Raw genomic sequence first — 20136 nt, forward strand, 5'->3', positions numbered from 1 at the left:
TTTTTGAGACAGAGTCTCGCTCTGTCACCCAGGCTGGAGTGCAGTGGTGCGATCTTGGCTCACTGCAAGCTCCGCCTCCTGGGTTCATGCCATTCTTCTGCCTCTGCCTTCTGAGTAGCTGGGACTACAGGTGCCCGCCACCACGCCCGGCCAATTTTTTGTATTTTTGGTAGAGATGGGGTTTCACCGTGTCAGCCAGGATGGTTTCGATCTCCTGACCTCATAATCCACCCGCCTCAGCCTCCCAAAGTGCTAGGATTACAGGCGTGAGCCACCACGCCCAGCCTGAAAAATGTTTAGAGGCAGTTTTAACAAATAGTACTGAAACAATTGGATATCCATAGGTAAAACGAAGTAAAACAAAATCTCAAACTAAACCTCTCACCACCTATTAAAATTAATTCAAAATGGATCATTGATCATATAAAATGTGAACTATGAAACTTGAAAAGAAATATAGAAGAAAATCATTAGGAACTAGGGCTAAGCACAGAGTTCTTTGATATTAAAAACATAATCCATAAGAAAGAAATTGAGAAATTGGTCCTCATTAAAATTAAAAATGTTTACATTGCAGAAAACTCTATTAAGAGGATGAAAACAAGCTACAGAGTGGGAGAAAAACTTTGCAAACCACTTATCTGACAAAGTTCTCATATCCAAAATATCTAACAAACTCTCAAGTTGAACAACACAAAATACCAGCAATTTAATTAGAAAAGGAGTAAAAGACTTTGACATTTCACCAAAGAGGAGACGTGGATGGGAAATAAGGACATGGAAAGACATTCATCATAATTAACCCTTAGGAAATTGCAAATTAAAATCACATTCTATACACCTATAAAATGACCAATATAAAAAATTGTGATAATACCAAATGCTAGTGAAAATGCCAAGAAACAAGATTTCATGTATTTCTGGTGGAAATTAAAATGGTTCAGCTGGATAAAATATATATAAATGCTCCAAGTTAAATAAATTGGGCTGGAAAAAGCCTCTTTGTGCTCTAGAAGATAACAAATGGGAGACAGTTTGTCTTTGTTCAGAGTATGGAAAATAATTCAGAAGTTACTGATTTAGAGAGGGAATACACCTTGAATTCATTTCTAAACCAACGGTCTTTGAAAATAGGGTTGCCATCTCGACTTTCTGGCCCAGATCACGAGGGAGTAAGACTAGCTTTAAATTTAACGTTCATTACCCGGGTTGCTCTGTAGCCAGATGCCAAAGGGTCACATCCTGTGGGCACACAAGGAGCCACCTCTCTTCTGATTCCATTAAACTCCCCTGAAATCCACAGGATACACAGGGGGCTCCATTCCTTGATCCTCAGTATCAAATGACTGTAATTTCACCATGCCAACCCCTTTGAAACAAACGTAACCCCTCCAGTTTCTTTTGTTGATGGGGAAGCAGGTTGGAGTATTCTCAGCTTACTAACAAGGTTGTTTAAGGAGTCTTCTTAGTCCTTTGACCTATTACTCCCATTTTCTTGATTTTAAGTGTGGTTTAATATGGACAGGATTAGTCATGCAAATACTTAACACCGAGTGGACAGGAAGCAATCAGATGCAACTGCGACAAACTGGATGTGGAGCTCAAGCTGCCTGATTTTGTTTCACACTAAATGAAATTAGTGCTTGTTTAGGACAAATCTCGTGGGCCACCACAGTTGAGCATGTTTGTCCAGTTAGCTATTGAACTACTAAATATGTGTTGCGTTCCAATTGAATCATTTGATTTTTGAGGAAAAATCATTCCTCAAAAGGCAATTTTTTAAAAGTTTGACTTAAAAAAACAAGATTCCTATAACTAATAAATGAGTTTAGCAATGTTGTAAGATATAAAGTCAGTGCACACAATTCTTATTTCTCTGTATCATCAATGACTAGTTATAAACTTGAGTAAATATAACAACGTTGTTTTCAACATCTATAAAAACACTTATGTATAAATCTAACAAAGTCTATGCTGAAGAGTATAGGGAGCTTATGAAAGAAATTAAAGAAGATCTAGATAAAATATGACCTACATAAATACATAAAGTAATGTGGTGTTCATGGACTGGAAGGCTTAGTGTAGTGAAGACATTACTCAATCCCAAAGTGATGAAATACTAATCAAAATCCCAGCAGGAGTACCAATCTATTTTGTTGGAAAAAGCAGAACAAAGCTGGAGGAATTGTACTAACCCATTTTAAAGCTACAGCAATCAGGACACTGTAACATTGGCAAAGAGACAGTCAGTTAAATCAATGGAACATAATAGAGACTCCAGAAAAGAAATGGAACCACATAAAGATGGCCTGTGGATCTTTGACAAAGATGTAAAAGAAACTCAGTGGAGAAATCTTTCAACAAATGTTGTTGGAACCGTTTGATCGTCCAAATTTTACGTCTTATACAAAAATTATTCCAAAATGGACCTTTGATGTAATTGTGAGTTGTAAAACTGTAAGAAAACATTTAAAAATACTATGACCTGGAGATTAGGTGAAAAGTTATTAGAAATTATGCCAAAAGCATGATCCATAAAAAATTAACTGGATTACATTAAATTAAAAACCTTTGTTTTACCAAAGATACTGTCAAGAAATAATAAAAAGTTAAATTACAGACTAGGAGAAAATATTTGTGACTCACGTATCTATCAAAAGACTTTTATCCAGAATGTATAAAGAACTCTTAAAAGTCAACAATAAGTAAGTAGACAACCCAAATCAAAAAATGTATAAGAGACCTGAATAGATACTTTACCAAAAAGGATATGAGTGACACATAAACATGTAAAACTTTGTTCATCATTAGCAAATTCAGGCCATGCTGAGACACCATTGCACACCTATTAGAAGAGCTACAGTAAAGATTACTGACAATAACTAAGGGCTGTTGAGGATGCGAAGCAACTAGAAATCTCATTCATTGCTGATTGATATGTGAAATGTTACAACAACTCTGGAAAACGACCTAGCAGTTTCTTAAGAAGTAAACAAACACTCACTATATCATCTAGCAGTCCTACTCCTGGGTATTTATCATAGAGAAATGAGAACTTATATTCACACAAAAACTTGTACATGCATGCTTATGATAACTTCATGTATAGTAGCTAAAAACTAGAAAGAATCGAAATATCCTTCAGTTAGTAAATTGATACACAAACCATACATTCGTAATGGAATACTACTCAGCAGTAAAAAGAAACCAGTGAACCTTAAAGGCATTATGCTGAGTGAATGAAGTCATTCTCAAAATGTTTGTGCTATGTGATTCCATTTATTTGATATTCGTGAAAAACGAAACTATGGGGATGGAGAACAGATCGGCGTTTGACAGAGGTTATGGATGGGAGGAGGGTGTAACTATAACTGGATAGTATGAGGGACTTCTTCGAGGGTGAAGAAACTGTTCTACATCCTAATTGCGTAGGTGTTTACACATCTATTTGTGCTTTAAAATGTATAAACTGTATAGCCCCCAAAATTAATTTTACAGTATAATTAAACTAATGATGGTGTCATTTGTCAGAAACATTTATAGTGAAGGAGAAATGTGTGAAGGAAGCACCGAGCTACCATCTCACTGTTCATTCTATTTGAATAGAAATGTGTTCTCAAAGTCCAAGGAAGGTCTATGGTAAACCTGCTCGTATGTGCTCAGAGTTTTAATTCCAGTCAGTCTTGTGGGAAGCCTCTGGAAGCCAGAGAATATACACATTTGGGTTTTCATTGTCATACTCCCAATTAATGATTGCATTTTAATGGTCTACTAAGGAGAACAGGTCTATATGGATGTTGGCTCCCAATAAGTGCAGGACTGCCAGTTAGAGAAAGAGGCTGCCACAACAAACAGGGAATAGAAACTCCTTCCCACATTAACCAATTTCCGCACTACATGGTTTCCTCTTTTCCTGTAAAAATGCAGTTTCTACTCTGTGCAGATGATTTCTAAGCTGGTGAAGAAAAGTTAGAGTAAGTTAATTTTTCTTTCTCCCATTACCCGAACCCTTACTCTAATTCTAATGATATCTGTGATGTCACTCCTCTCAAAATCTGATGTTAAACATAGACCTCCCCAAAAGATGGGCAAGGGAAGAATTGCCTAAAGCAGATGTTAGAATTCAGTAATCTTACTCTACGGTGTTTTGTCAAACTTACTGTTCAACATCTTCTGGTTGTCATCTATTTGGTAATGACTCCCACAATTCAAATCTCTTTGCTTAACTCTAGACCACTATATTCAGTTGTCATTTGAATTTGTCTTCTAAAAGATGCAGCATGCACATCAAAATAATTGGGTTTCAAAACTATGTATTCTTTTACATTCTACCAGATCTGGCCTTCCTTTTTAGTTTTGCTTCTGTTATTGTTTTATCTATTTAATCTTTTCCAACTTTATTGAGGTTGACTTTCCTTTTTTTTGTTTTGCTTCCATCATTTGTTTTATTTATTTGTTTAATCTTTTCCAGCTTTGTTGGGGTTGGCCTTCCTTTTTTATGCTTTATTTCAGTTAATAAGCATCATACATTTGTTTCTCAAGCCAGGAACTAAAGAATCATCCATGGCTTCTTGCTTACTTCTCAGTTAACTTTCATCCTATAGAGTCTAACTCCTCAGTATGTTTCATAACTGCTTCTTATTTGTTCTCACTGACACTGATTAATATCAGGCCACTGTCATATGCTACATGGATTCTGCAATAGCGACAAAACTGGTTTTCTGTCTGACTTAAATCCATTCTCTACACTGCAGCCAGAATAATACTTCTCTTGTGCAAATCTCAATTTGTCACTTTTTGAAACTCTTTAGTTTTGTTTACCTGGGCATATCCTGTACCCAGATTAGTGCTTTACATATATTAGTAGTGTTATTTGTAAATTATTGAGAATATGTTTTCTGGATCAATGCCTAGGCCCCCACATTGGCTGGCTGCCAAGAATGATGGTACCACACATGTACCAAAAGTGTTTGAAAAGACTTAACTCACAAAATGAGACTTTCTGGGGGAGAACAGGGCAGTCACCCACACTGGCTCACAGTGGTTTGCATGGAGGGGAGGGGCGGGTGGCACTGATATTTGTCGTGGTTAGTGAATGGGCTGGGTTGAAGGTTCCCACATGCAGGTTGGTTTTGTGTGATTAGAACTTCCCAGTGGTGCCAGGACTGAATACAACATGAAGTTTTACTTACTATAAAAGCCCTATGTCCTTTTACATAAAGGAAAATTTATTATTACAGAAAAGTAAAAATATATATAAAAAACATAAGTATGTGCTTATGTTCTCACACATTGGAAAATTGTAATTGTCCTTCAGTTTATCACCTGCCAGATATTTGAATGTATTTTTCAGCGTTAAAATTGTAGTCATATTGTGCATGTGTAATCTGCTTCTTTTCTTCTCCCTCATTTTACAGAGTGGATTTTTATCTAATGAGATGAATGTTTGAAACATCATAAATAAGAATTTATTTATATATGGATGGTTTTCTTCTTTTCCTCTCTCTCCCTCCGTTTTTTTGCCTCTCTTCCTTCCTTCCTTCTTTCCTTCCGTGTTCCTCTTCCCCCTTCCTTTTCAACTGGGCTTTTTTAGTAACTTCATAGAGTGACATAATTATTCGGTCCCCTTTACATTCATTAGAGTAGACTCACTCCCATTCTTTGAGGCTGTATGTTTTAACCATTCATTATAAAATGAAAGGTACAGAAAATCACAGAAAACATAGGATTTAGTTGGTTATTAAAAGTTTGGCATCTTTTTAACAGTGGTAACAGTTCTCCCTTTACTGATTCAGTGCTGCTCCACAGGCCCTGCCATGGCCTTAATTGTCAGATCTGGCCCAGGGTACCCAACACTGTCTTGTTTCACACATACTCAGACATACATACACAAACAGCCAAATGTTTCTTGAGAGGGTATGATTTTGGGGGGAATAAAGTTACTTATATCATAATGTTTATTGTGATAAATGAGAAAACATAGGTACTCTAAACCAAAAAAGACTAAAACTCTCATTTCTTCTATTTATTTTATTTTATTATATTTATTTATTTATATTTTTTGAGACAGAATCTCCTTCTGTCGCCTGGGCTGGAGTGCAGTAGTGCGATCTCGGCTCACTGCAACCTCCACCTCCAGGGTTCAAGCAATTCTCCTGCCTCAGCCTCCCAAGCAGCTGGAATTACAGGTGCCTGCCACAACGGCTGGCTAAGTTTTGTATTTTTAATAGAGGTGGAGTTTCACCATGTCGGCCAGGGTGGTCTTGAATTCCTGACCTCAGGTGATCTGCTCACTGTGGCCTCCCAAAGTGCTGGGATTACAGGCATGAGCCACCGTGCCTGGCCTATTTATTTAAAAAAAAAAATGTATTTTTTTTGTAGAGATGGGATCTTCCTATGTTGCCTAGGCTGGTCTCAAACTCCTGGGCTCAAGCGATCCTCCTGCCTCAACCTCCCAAAGTGCTAAGAAGACAGGCATTAACCACATTAGCCACTTTGGAAATAGGAGATTTCCAAAAGTTAATCTGTGTTTTGGTTTCTTTCCAACTATTTTCTATGTATATTATAGTGTTTTTATTTTCATAAAATGGGTAATTCTGTACATGCTGTTTTAGATGACTGATGCTTGCTTTTTTTTTTTGTTTTTAAACAGTTAACATCTAGTTCATTAACAAAGAACTATGTTCAAATGGGGGAAAACATTTGTGAAGAAGCATGAGGAACATTTTGGAGTTAATGTATATGTTTGTTGTCTTGATTTCGATGGTGTTTCCATACCATGACTATAATGTCAACATCTATCAGTTTATTTTTTTTGTCTTTTATTTAAGTTTAGGGATACGTGTGCAGGACATGCAGGTTTCTTACACATGTAAACGTGTGCCATGGTGGTTTGTTGCACAGATCATTCTATCATCCAGGTATTAAGCCCAGCATCCATTAGTTTTTCTTCCTGATCCAATCCCTCCACCCACCCTCTGCCCTCTGCTAGGCCCCAGTGCATGTTGTTCCCTGCAATGTGTCCATGTGTTCCCATCATTCAGCTCCCACATGTAAGTGAGAACATGTGGTGTTTGGTTTTCTATTCCTGCATTAGTTTGATGAGGATAATGTCTGCCAGCTCTAACCATATCCCTGCAAAGTACATGATCTCGTTCCATTTTGTGGTTGCATAGTATTCCATGGTGTATATGTACCACAGTTTATTTATCTGGTCTGTCATTGATAGGAATTTAGGTTGATTCCATGTCTCTGCTACTGTGAATAGTGCTGCAGTGAACATATGGATGCATGTATCTTTATATAATAGAATTATTTATATTTCTTCAAGTATATACCCAGCAATGGGATTGCTGGGTCAAATGTTATGTCTGCCCCTAGGTCTTTGAGGAATCACCACACCATGTACCACAATGGTTGAACTAATTTATACTTCCACCAACAGTGTAAAAGTGTTCCTTTTGCTCCACAGCCATGCCAGCATCTGTTGCTTTTTGACTTTTCAATAATAGCCATTCTGACTGGCATGAGATGGTATCTCATTTTGGTTTTTATTTGCATTTCTCTAATGATCATTGATGTTGAGCTTTTTCTTCATGTTTGTTGGCCGCATGCATGTCTTCTTTTGAGAAGTGTCTGTTCATGTCCTTTGCCCATGTTTTATTGGGATCGTTTGCTTTTTTCCTAATAAATTTGCTTAAGTTTCTTGTGAGTCTAGTGACTAGACCTTTGTCAGATGGATAGATTGCAAAAATTTTTCTCGCATTTAATAGGTTGTCTGTTCACCCATATGATAGTTTCCTTTGCTGTGCAGAAGCTCTTAATTAGATCCCATTTGTCAATTTTTGCTTTTGCTGTAATGCTTTTGGCATTCTCATCATGAAATATTTGTCCGTGCCTAAACCTTTACCTGAATGGTATTGCCTAGATTTTCTTCTAAGGTTTTTATAGTTTTGGGTTTTACATTTAAGTCTTTAATCCATCATGACTTAACTTTTGTGTATGGTGTAAGGAAGGAGTCCGGTTTCAATTTTCTGCATATGACCAGCCAGTTCTTCCAGCACCATTTATTAAATAGGATGTCCTTTCTCTATTGCTTGTTTCTGTGAGGTTTGTTGAAGATTATATGGTTATAGGTGTGCAGTCTTATTTCTGAGTTCTCTATTCTGCTCCATTGGTCTATGTATCTATTCTTATACCAGTACCATGCTGTTTTGGTTACTGTAGCCTTGTATATAAAGTGAAGTAGCATGATGCCAGCAGAATCTGGGTGCTCCTGTATTGGGTGCCTATATGTTTAATTCTTTTTGCTTAGGATTGTTTTGGCTGTTTGGGCTCTTTTTTTGTTCCATATGAATTTTAAAATAGTTTTTTTCTAATTCTGTAAAGAATGTCAATGGTAGTTTAATGGGAATACCATTGAATCTATAAATTTGTTTCGGCAGTATGGCCATTTTCATGATATTGATTTTTCCCATCCATGAGCATGGAATGGTTTTCCATTTGTTTGTTTCCTCTCTGATTTCATTGAGCAGTGGTTTGTAGTTCTCCTTGAAGAGGTTCTTTACTTCCATCGTTAGCTGTATTAATACATAGGTATTCTATTCTTTTTGTGGCAATTTATGAATGGGAGTTCATTCATGATTTGGCTCTCAGCTTGCCTGTTGTTGGTGTTTAGGAATGCTAGCCATTTTTGCACACTGATTTTGTATCCTGAGACTTTGCTGAAGTTGCTTATCAGCTTAAGAAGCTTTGGGGCTGAGATGATGGGGTTTTCTAGATATATGATTATGTCATCTGCAAACAAAGACAATTTGACTTCTTCTCTTCCCATTTGAATACCTTTTATTTCTTTCTCTTGACTGGTTGCCCTGGCCAGAACTTCCAATACTGTGTTGAATAGGAGTGGTGACAGAGGGCATCCTTCTCTTGTGCCGATTTTCAAGGGGAATGCCTCCCAGCTTTTGCCTTTTCAATATGATATTGGTTGTGGGTTTGTCATATATGGCTCTTATTATTTTGAGGTATGTTCCTTCACTACCTAGTTTATTGAGTGTTTTTAACATGAAGAGATGTTGAATTTTGTCAAGGGTCTTTTCTGTATCTATTGAGATATGTGGTTTTTGTCTTTAGTTTTGCTTATGTGATGAATCACATTTATTGATTTGCATATGTTGAAACAGGCATTGCATCCCAGGCATGAAGTCTACTTGATCATGGTGGACAAGCTTTTTGATGTGCTGCTGCATTCTGTTTGCCAGTATTTTGTTTTGTTTTGTTTTGTTTTGTTTTTTTTGAGACGGAGTCTTGCTCTGTCGCCCAGGCTGGAGTGCAGTGGCCAGATCTCAGCTCACTGCAAGCTCCGTCTCCCGGGTTCCCGCCATTCTCCTTCCTCAGCCTCCGAAGTAGCTGGGACTACAGGCGCCCGCCACCGCGCCCGGCTAGTTTTTTGTATTTTTTTAGTAGAGACGGGGTTTCACCGTATTAGCCAGGATGGTCTCGATCTCCTGACCTCGTGATCCGCCCATCTCGGCTTCCCAAAGTGCTGGGATTACAGGCTTGAGCCACCGCGCCCGGCCTGCCAGTATTTTGTTAAAGATCTTTGCATTTATGTTCATCAAGGATATTGGCCTAAAGTTTTCCTTTTTTGTTTTATATCTGCCAGGTTTTGGTGTCAGGATGATGGTGACCTCATAGAACGAGTTAGGGAGGAGTCCCTCCTTTTTAATTTTTTTGAATAGTTTAAGTAGAACTGATACCAGCTCTTCTTTGTGTACCTCTGATAGAATTCAGATGTGAATCTCTCTGGTCTTGGGCTTTTTTTTTGGTTGGTGGGCTATTTATTACTGGCTCAATTTTAGAACTCGTTATTGGTCTGTTCAGGGAATCAGTTTCTTCCTGGTTCAGTCTTGGGAGGCTTGTTGGGGTGATCAGACCCAATAACAGGTCGTTGGGATGACGAAGTCCAGTGGAGTCAAAGGGATGAGACAAAGACAGTTTGACAGAGGCAGTGGGACCAGGGGTCCATTGTGAGTGTGGAGGCTGTGAAGGCCCCGATCTCTGGGAGCCCATGCTATTTATTGGTGCTCAAACAAAGAAACAGGTGGTGAGGATGTGGGGGTTGAAAGGAAATGGTGTATTAAGTGAACGAGAAACACACGGCTACTTGAGATAATGGAAGTGCTAGAAGCAAGGAGCCAGCTAATTTGAGATCTTTTTAGCTTTTTGATGTGGGCATTTAATGCTATAAATTTCCCTCTTAACACTGGTTTAACTGCATCCCAGAGATTGTGGTATGTTTTCTTTTTGTTCTCCTTACTTTCAAAGAACTTCTTGATTTCTGCCTTACTCTCATTATTTTCTCAAGAGTCATTCAGGAGAAGGTTGTTCAATTTCCATGTAGTTGTGTGGTTTTGAGTGAATTTCCCAATCTTGAGTTCTAATTTGGTTGCACTATGGTCCGAGATACTGTTATGATTTCAGTTCTTTTGCATTTGCTGAGGAAGGTTTTACTTTTGATTATGTGATCAATTTTAGAGTAAGTTCTCTGTGGCCATGAGAAGAATGCATATTCTGTTGTTTTTGGGTGGAGAGTCCTGTATATATCTATCAGGTCTACTTGATCCAGATCTGAGTGCAGGTCCTGAATATCTTTGTTAATTTTCTGTCTCAATGATCTTTCTAACATTGTCATTGGGGTGTTAATGTCTCCCACTATTATTGTGTGGGAGTCTGCATCTCTTTGTTTTCTGAATCTTGCTTTCTGAATCTGGGTACTCCTATTTTGGCTGCATGTATATTTAGGATAGTTAGGTCTTCTTGTTGAATTGAACCTTTTACCATTATGTAATGCCCTTCTTTGTCTTTTTTGATCTTTCTTGGTTTAAAGTCTATTTTGTCAGGAACCAGGAGTGAAACCTCTGCTTTTTTATGTTTTCCATTTGCTTGGTAAATATTCCTCCCTCCCTTTATTTTGAGCCTATTTGTGTCTCTGTATGCAAGATGGGTCTTTTGAAGACAGCATACCAATGGATCTTGGCTAATTATTTAGATTGCCATTCTGTGTCTTTTAATTGGGGCATTTAGCCCATTTACATTTAAGGTTAGTATTGTTTGTAAATTTGATCTTGTCATCACGATGCTAGCTGGTTATTTTGCAGACTTGTTTATGTGGTTGCTTCATCTTGTCACTTGTTTGTGTACTTCAGTGTGTTTTTGTAGTGGCTGGTAATGGTTTTTCCTTTCTATATTTAGTGTTTCCTTCAGGAGCTCTTGCAAAGCAGACTCCTTTGCTTATGAAGCTTGGCTTGGCTGGTTATGAAATTCTGCGTTGGAAATTCTTTTCTTTAAGAATGTTGTCTGTTGTTCCCCAACCTCTTCTGGCTTGTAGGGTTTCCACTGAGAGGTCTGCTATTAGTCTGATTGGCTTTCCTTTGTGGGTGACCTGGTCTTTCTCTCTGGCTGCCCTTAACTTTTTTTTTTTTTCATTTCGACCTTGAGAATCTGATGATTATGTGTCTTGGGGTTGATCTTCTCATGGAATATATTATTGGGGTTCTCTGCAGTTCCTGAATTTGAATGTTGGCCTGTCTTGCTACCTGGGGGAAGTTCTTCTGGATGATATCCTGAAGTATGTTTCCCAAGTTGGTTCCATTCTCCCCATCTCTTTCAGGTATCCCAGTCAGTTATAGGTTTGATCTCTTTACATAATTGCATATTTTTCAGAGATTTTGTTCATTTATTTTCATTCTTTTTTCTCTAATCTTGTCTGCTTGTTTTATTTCAGCAAGATGGTTGTTAAGCTCTGAGATTCTTTCCTCTGCTTGGTCTGCTTGCTATTGATACTGGTGATTACATTGGGAAGTTCTCATGTTGTGATTTTCAGCTCCATCAGGTCAGTTATGTTCCTGTCTCAACTGGCTATTTTGACTACCAACTTTTGTGTTGTTTTATCATTCAGAGCTTCTTTGCATTAGGTTACAACATGCTCCTTTAGCTCAGCAAAGTTTGTTGTTACTCACCTTCTGAAGCCTACTGTGTCAGTTCAGCGATCTCATCCTCAGCCCAGTTTTGTGCTCTTGCTGGAGAGGTGTTGTGGTCATTTGCAGGAGATGAGGCACTCTGGCCTTTTGAGTTTTCAGCGTTTTTGCACTGATTCTTTCTCATATTTGTGGGCTTATCTACCTTCGATCTTTGAGGTTGCTGACCTTTGAATGGGATTTTGTGGGGTCTTTTTTGTTGATGTTTTATTGCTGTTGTTTTCTGTTTGTTTTCCTTTTAACAGTCAGGCTACTCCTCCAAAGGGCTGCTGGGGTTTGCTGGCATTCCTCTTCAGACCCCAATTGCCTCAGTTTTTTTCTTACCTGGAGGTATCACCAGTGAAGGCTATGAAACAGCAAAGATGGCAACCTGATCCTTCCTCTGGAAACTCCATTCCAGGGGTTACTGACCTATTGGCAGCCTGAAGGAGGCACCTATAGGAGGTGGCTGGAGACCCTGTTGGGTGGTCTCATCCATTCAGGAGAAACAGGATCAGGGACCTACTTAAAGAAGCAGTCTGGCTGCTTTTTTGTAGCACAACTGTGCTGCATTGTGGGGGACCCTTCCTTATTTGGACTGTCTGGACTCTCCGGAGCCAGCAGACTGGATCAGCTGAGTTGACCAGACGGCAGAGATGGTGGCTGCTCCTGCTCCTGGAAACTCGGTCCTTCTCAGGCAGACTCTGGCCTGTCACTGCTGGCTGGCTGGAATTCCAAGTCAGTGGGTCTTAACTTGTAAGGTGCCATGCAAGTGGGGCCTGCAGATCGACGCTGCTTGGATCCTTGGATTCAGCCACACTCCTAGTGGTATGTAGGGACAGATCTGCCTTGCCGGGAATCCCAGGGGTGGAATATGCAAAACTCTTGCATCTCTGTGTGTGCCCGAACTGCTGCTCTACCTGGACGCCACACTGCTCTGTGTATTGGTGACGTGGTCTTATGAGAGGATCTCCTGATCTACTAGTTGCAAAGACCTGTGGGAGAAGTGTGGTTTCCCCAGGTGGGATTGCACAATCAGTCACCACTTCCCTTGGCTGAGGTTGGGAGTTCCTTTGGCTCCACATGGGTCCCAGGTGGACTGTTGCCCCACCCTGCTTTTCTTCATTCTCTGTGGGTCAAACTATTTGTCTAGTCAGTCCCAGTTGGAGAACTTGGATATTTCAGTTGAAGGTGGTTAATTCACTCGCTGCTTTCATTCCTCTCCATGAGTGCCGCAGACTATAGCTGCTTCTAATTGGCCATCTTGGCACTCTCTCCTGTTTGCTTTAAATGTGTACAGTTTAATTGCATGTCAAACATTCTGCAATAGAGTTTTTTAAAATGAAAAAAAAAAAATTTTTTTTTCCAGAGATTTTGTTTGTCAGATAATTTTTCTAGTTACTTTTAGTCTTTGGAGGGCCCAACACAAAATTGAACGTATTTGCATGGAACACCCAACATAGGAAACAGTTTTAATTTTATTCATATTGTCTGTAATGAAGTGGATATTTCCCTTCTATAAGAGTTTTTTATGACCATGATATCTCAGTCTTTTAAAAGTTTGTTGGACTTTTGATCTTTTTACTTGTATATACTAAGGAAAGGTCTTATGATATTTGGATTCATTCTTGGATTGTAAGGACTCACCAGTGGGCTATAGGTCAAACTGAGTTTATTATCTTGACCTTAGTTTTTGTTTATTCAGTTCTTTAGGCTTCAGCACAATAGTCTTTGAAAATAAAACACTTCTAAGAAGAGGTAATAGCTGGTAAGTTGCAAATAGAAGCCATCAGGGACTGCATATGCCAGTTTGAATGGTCTAGTCCTATCATAGAAAAAGAGCAAATTGAGTCAAGCCAAGGAGGTGACAGAGTGCTTAATGGTAGCAGGAGGTAGGTTTGTCACAGTAAAGGAAATGGAATAACCACATTATTAAAGACTTATTTTATTATCTGTGTAAGTGGTCCCATCCCTGGAAATAATAAAACATAGCCTCTCACCTCTTATACCAATTATGAATAAATTTTGGGCGATTCTTTACTATTTTGATTCTTCAGTATGTTACCAGGGAAGATGTTAAAACATGGACTTAAAATTTTTTAATATGTAAATAAAATCTGTTGAGGAGACTAGAAGGGAGGAAGACTAGGAGAAGGATGTTAGAAATAGCTTAAACTAGTTGAATCTATTTTATTTTAAAAAATTTAAAACTTATTTTATTCTTTCAGTGCAGATAATGAGCAAATTCAGGATATCATATAGTTCAATTTCTAAAAATAATGGTTGTACATATCCTTAGAGCTAGATTATAGTATATTTTTTACTGCTTTTGTTCACAGGATATTTTGAATAATCTTGAATCATGTGACCTTGAGGATGATGATCTTATGCTTGATGTGGATCTGCCTGAGGATGCACCTCTTGAAAATGGTAAGTTGAGACAATATTGAACCTTCAGAGGTATATACTTGAGCTACTTAACTGTAGCCAATTTGATATTTGTTGCTTGCAGACTTCTTAATCTTAATGGAGCCTTTCAGACTGAGAATCAGTCTTAAGTGATATAAAATAGATTCATTTGCAAACTAACTTAAATATTTAAAACCTGATTTTGTAAGTCTTAGATATAATTCTCTATGATCCAATAACATTTTATGCCATAAAGTAAGTTGCAGATAAGAGTTGTCTTTTCTTTTTCTGTGTATGTACCCAGTTTTTCCTCCCTTTATCTCATATTGATTTTAGGAAGAAATGTATCTACAGAAACATGCCATCTGACTTGTGAAACACTATAATATCTTAATTTGATAAATATTTTATAAAGATTAATTCTGGAAAGTGATGACCTTCTGAATGGATCATTCTGTACATTTTACTCCCAATTCTAGTCTATCTTTCTAGATCCCAGTAACTGCTGGGGTGAGCCTTTAGATAATCCATATGGGAGAGGGGACTTAGGTTCTTTTTGCTCCAATGACAAAGCACTTGTAGGATTTTTTTATCTTAAGGACTGTTGGAGAACCAGAAACCAGCATAAAAAAGCCCTGGGGGCAAAGGTTGAAATGGGGATACTCCTGGGGAGAGGGCTGCCCTTAGGAATCTGAGAATTTCCTGTCAATCAACATTTGTCCGGTCTCACAGACCTCTATGGGCTAGAAATAAAGTAAAAATGGTGAGTGGGATCCTTTTATCCATGGTGCTAGAAAAATGCAAGGAATATTTCAGAGAGGGGAGGTATCTGTCCTAGTGCTTCACTGGGGTGTTAGTAGCCTGCTTTGCTGCTTTACTACCAGCTTATATTTGTCATACTGGTGAGGCTTTTATTTTTCCTGCCAGAATGCTGTATGGCATTCTCAAAATCTCAGTTGCTTTCAAAATAAACATTTATTTTTCTCATTTATGGATCTAAGGATTAGCTGGGAAGCTGAGGCTATGGGACTGGCTTGAGGTCTATTCCATGTTTCTTCATTTTGAGACGAGGACCACTTTGGGGCAGGTTGTTCTCATTACAGCAGAAATGCAACAGGATGAGCAGAAACATACATATTATGTTTCTTAAAGTCTTAGCTAAGAACTAGCACTTTTTTTTTTAGAATAACAAAAAATATTTTACTAAAACATAAGATTTACAGAAGTTTCCAGATAAGCCATACCAAATGGTCATAAGATTTTTTGAAGTGGGGAATCTACACTTGACAGCAAAGTCACAGTGTTATTAGTGAGGGTTTGATAGTTGTTTAGTGTTCCCATTTTAGTTCAGACAATCCAAGCTTGTCCATCTGCATTGTCTAAATAAGGTTAGATTTGGTTAGAAAGCATATTCTAAAGAACTGCTTAGCTGCTTTTAACCAATGCAATTGGGTCACCAAAAAAAGGGAGAAAGGAGTCCATAAAATTAAAATAAAATTACCTCCCTCCTCAAAAAATAAAATAAAATAAAATAAAATAAAAAAGAAAAACACCCAGACCCCTGGAGCTAACCTGACAACTACCTTCATTCACAGAAGACACTTATTTCTAAGCACATTCTTTTGGCCAAAGCAGGCGACATGGCCAAACCTAGCACCTTTGGGACTGGGAGGTGTATTCTTCATAATGAAGGCTCTGCACATGATAGAGGACATTGCATGTATAATTCCGTAAGGAGAGAATGAGAAGGTGAGGACAATATCCACTACTCTCTCACAGTGATAGAGATTGTTACACCTTTTTGTGGTTCTGCTGTCGCTTAGTATGCTCTGGCAAACAGCTGAGTTCTAGTGCTGAAAAAGAAAAAAAATCACAGGTAACACTGAGGAAGAACAAGGAAAATGACAGAACCCTGGGGATTAGAGTAATCCAAGGAGATAATCACTTAGATTGAATCGCAGCACAATTTTTTCTGGAGTTAAAAGACAAGATTTCCCAACAGAACAGTTTATTTAGTAAATGACAGAAAGCATCATTGCTATTGAATCCAAATTAGTGACTTGAAAGATCAAGTAGAAAAATACTGTAGAACACAGAGGAAATACATAAACCATTGGAAAGTTATAGGGGAAGAATAATGAGACTTGATGATCTGGGAAATTTAATGGTAATTTTTAGGGCTGGTAGTGAGGAGTGAGGGATTTACTTCCTCGGAATAAATCACATGCTAGGTAATGCATTTTACTTTGACAGAATTGTAACAACTTCTCTTGGAAACTTTATGCCGTTTCTGAGTGGAAGTAGAGAGAAAGCATCTTAGAGCCTGCCTTATCTTTAGCAGACAACAGAAAGTTACCCAAATATTAGATAAAAGTAGAATCACAGGGAAATTTAGTCTCTGAGGTCTTGACTGGGGACTTGTGAAAAGTAGGAGGGAACTCTTGGGAACATCCCACGTAAACAGTACTTTAGATTTTTCTAGAAGAAGGCAAACAACTATTGGCTATTTTGAGTAAAGGAACATTAAAGAAAGCATGTAAGAACATGGATCTAAAATATGTAGCCTCCTGAGGCACCAAAGATAAAATAGTATCTAGGTTTGGTACTATAGGAAAGTGGGAAATTATTGTTTTTATGGCTCTTTAGTCCCGAATGACTATACACACCCATTACAGTTTTTTGGCTGGGAGGATGAGAATGTTACAGGGACTGGTAGAGGTTTAGGGAGTCTTATGATATGCTTTCCATCACAGGTTTTAGTCCTTTGTAGGTTCTGGTTGTTGATTATATTATGAAGGTTTGATAAACATTTAGACTGGGGCCAGGTGTGGTGGCTCACGCCTGTAATCCCAGTGCTTTGGGAGGCTGAGGCAGGCAGATCACGAGGTCAGGAGATTGAGACCATTCTGGCTAACACGGTGAAACCCAGTCTCTACTAAAAATAGAAAAAAATTAGCTGAGCGTGGAGGCACACGCCTGTAGTCCCAGCTACTTGGGAGACTGAGGCAGGAGAATCGCTTAAACCTGGGAGGCAGAGATTGCAGTGAGCTGATACCGTGCCACTGTACTCCAGCCTGGGCAACAGAACGAGACTCCATCTCAAAAAAAAAAAGTTAGATTGCTCACTGTGAACCATAACGAATGGTTTCAGTGCCCCTGATTCTACCAGTACCAGTGGAGTTTTGGCCCACAGAAGAGTGGCACCTCACTGAAATCTTTAATTTGGATGCAAGTTTGCTGTGACCTCATTATGAATGATAGTTGTTAAATTGTCATTTCATGGAAGAAGCCATGAAGACAGTCTTTTTTCTGGTGAATGCATTTGTGCAGTTAATCTTTCCCTATGAAGTGACATATGTAGTCACACAAAGAAGGAGAGAGTGTTGGTCAAATGTTTTCTGGACATTTGTGGGCTAGGATTTAGAGACTGTTATTGGAGGAAAGTTTTTGGAGATTGTATTAATCCATTCTCATGCTGCCATAAAGAACTGCCTGAGACTGGATAATTTATATAGGAAAGAGGTTTAGTTGACTTACAGTTTTGCATGGCTGGGGAGGCCTCAGGAAACTTACAGTCATGGTGGAAGGGGGAGCAAACACATCCTTCTTCACATGACAGCAGGAGAGAGAAGTGCTGAGCAAAGGGGGAAAAGCCCCTTATAAAACAATGAGATCGCATGAGAACTCACTATCACAAGAACATCATGGAGGAAACTGCCCCCATGATTCAGTTATTTCCACCTGGTCCTGCCCTTGACACATGGGGATTATTGCAATTCAAGGTGAGATTTGGGTGGGGACACAGAGCCAAACCATGTCAGAGAATGTAGGGGCAGAAAAATATGATACTTTTTCTCAGCCATCATAAGGGTCATGGCTGACATACCTATAACAAAAGACAAGTTAACAAAAAAAGTGTAACACATTTATTTAATCAAAATTGTACATGACACGGGATTCTTCAGAAATGAAGACCCAAAGACCCAGGGAAAACTCTGATTTTATGCTTAGGCTTGATAAAGAATGGACAGCTATATAGAAATGTGATTGGACAAAAGGTTATGATCTAATGGTGATAGACTGAGGTCATGGAGGGTGACCCAGCAAGGACTGTCTGTTCAGATTCTTCTTGGATTCTCTGTAGTATTCCTGCCTCCCACGTATGGTGCAGAACCCCTCTGAAATGAGGGTCTTCAAGGAAGAAAGGAAAAGAGAGTGAGTGACCTTTCTAGGTTTTAGGGCTTCCTTTGAGGGAGAGGATTTTTAGTTTCTGTGACCTGCCTTGGGGAGAGGAATTCTGGTTTCTGTAACTCACTCTGGAGAAGGAGGAAGGGCAGGAAACGAGGATAGGAAGATCAGAAAGACCTTGCCTCTGAGGCATTTCCAGTTTCCCTCAGTTCAAAGTACTCATCTTGCCAAAGTGCCACACTTTGTAGTATCATGTTCTGATCCCCAACGGAGAAATCCACACGTGAGTGTTTTGGTGACCCTGAGTATAAGCTAACAGTTGTGGGGTCTAAGGTTGATATTTTAGTGCCTGTATCAATAAAACATTTGTCAGGTTGTCGTTTAATATTTAGAGAAATTTATTTTTGAGCTTAAGGGTAAAACAGAAAATTTGGTGCTTGACTTCCCCCTCAGAATACTTTGCTAATCACACTTTTTTTCTTCTTTGTTTCTTATCTCATGCTAAAGACTTCCTTCAGAAGGCCTGTATTTTTCTCTAGCAGGGGTTCTCAACTCATAGTTAGGGCCCAGTCTCTCCTGCATCTGCATCTGGTTGTGATCAGCACATTGGATTTTTGAACTGGGATGCCTTCAGGTTCACCAGTTTTTTTCTTTAGTTTGCCACAAGCCACCATCATTCCCTATGGTATTACACACATTCAGAGGGACTCATTTTCTTTCTTAATCTTACCTGTCCTGTTATAAATTTAAATTTATCAGTCTCTGGGTCAGGGGCGGTGGCTCACACGTGTAATCCCAGCACTTGGGAGGCCAAGGCATGTGGATCACTTGAGGTCAGGGGTTCAAGACCAGCCTGGCCAACACGGTGAAACCCTTTCTCTACTAAAAATAGAAAAAATTAGACAGGCTTAGTGATGCGTGCCTGTAATCTCAGTTACTCGGGAGGCTGAGGCAGGGGAATAGCTTGAGCCTGGGAGGTGGAGGCTGCAGTGAGGCAAGATCATGCCACTGCACTCCAGCCTGGGTGATAGAGCTAGACTTCATCTCAAAAAAAAAAAATTGTCTCTGGAAACCAAATTTATCTCTGTCATGTAATTTTGTTTGCTTTCTCTTTTCTTCTCTCTATTGTTTCAGTTATTTTGTCAGGGAACCTTTCATCTTTTCTAAGAAACCATCAGCAGTGTTGTTCTACATTATCTTTTTAGCAGCATTTTAAAATATATAAACACGTGATTGATGGATGCCTTGAGAAATTAAACATGATACTTCCTGCAGAATCTTGGAGCAGTCATTTCTCTAGAGTTTAAGCCCACTTTGTCTCAGTTTGAACATTAGTCTTTTGTGGTTATGGCAAATGTTTGCTTCCAGTGCTTACTTGCCATTATGCCCATGTTTGAGTTCAAGTTTCAATAGAGATTCCTCGCCGGGCGCGGTGGCTCACGCCTGTAATCCCAGCACTTTGGGAGGCTGAGGCGGGTGGATCACGAGGTCAGGAGATCGAGACCATCCTGGCTAACACGGT

At 39.0% G+C, this 20136-nt stretch overlaps 1 protein-coding gene across 1 annotated transcript in view; it reads left to right on the top strand.

The window, feature by feature from the left end:
- The window catches only part of CCSER2 (coiled-coil serine rich protein 2), a 199473-nt gene that overhangs the window by 86224 nt on the left and 93113 nt on the right, over nt 1-20136 (top strand). The window contains 1 exon segment of the mRNA XM_017883729.1: nt 14357-14447. Coding sequence (XP_017739218.1) covers nt 14357-14447 — 91 coding nt within the window.

This window comes from Rhinopithecus bieti, unplaced genomic scaffold (genome assembly GCF_001698545.2).
Source record: "Rhinopithecus bieti isolate Rb0 unplaced genomic scaffold, ASM169854v2 scaffold_12689, whole genome shotgun sequence".
Lineage (NCBI taxonomy): Eukaryota > Metazoa > Chordata > Mammalia > Primates > Cercopithecidae > Rhinopithecus > Rhinopithecus bieti.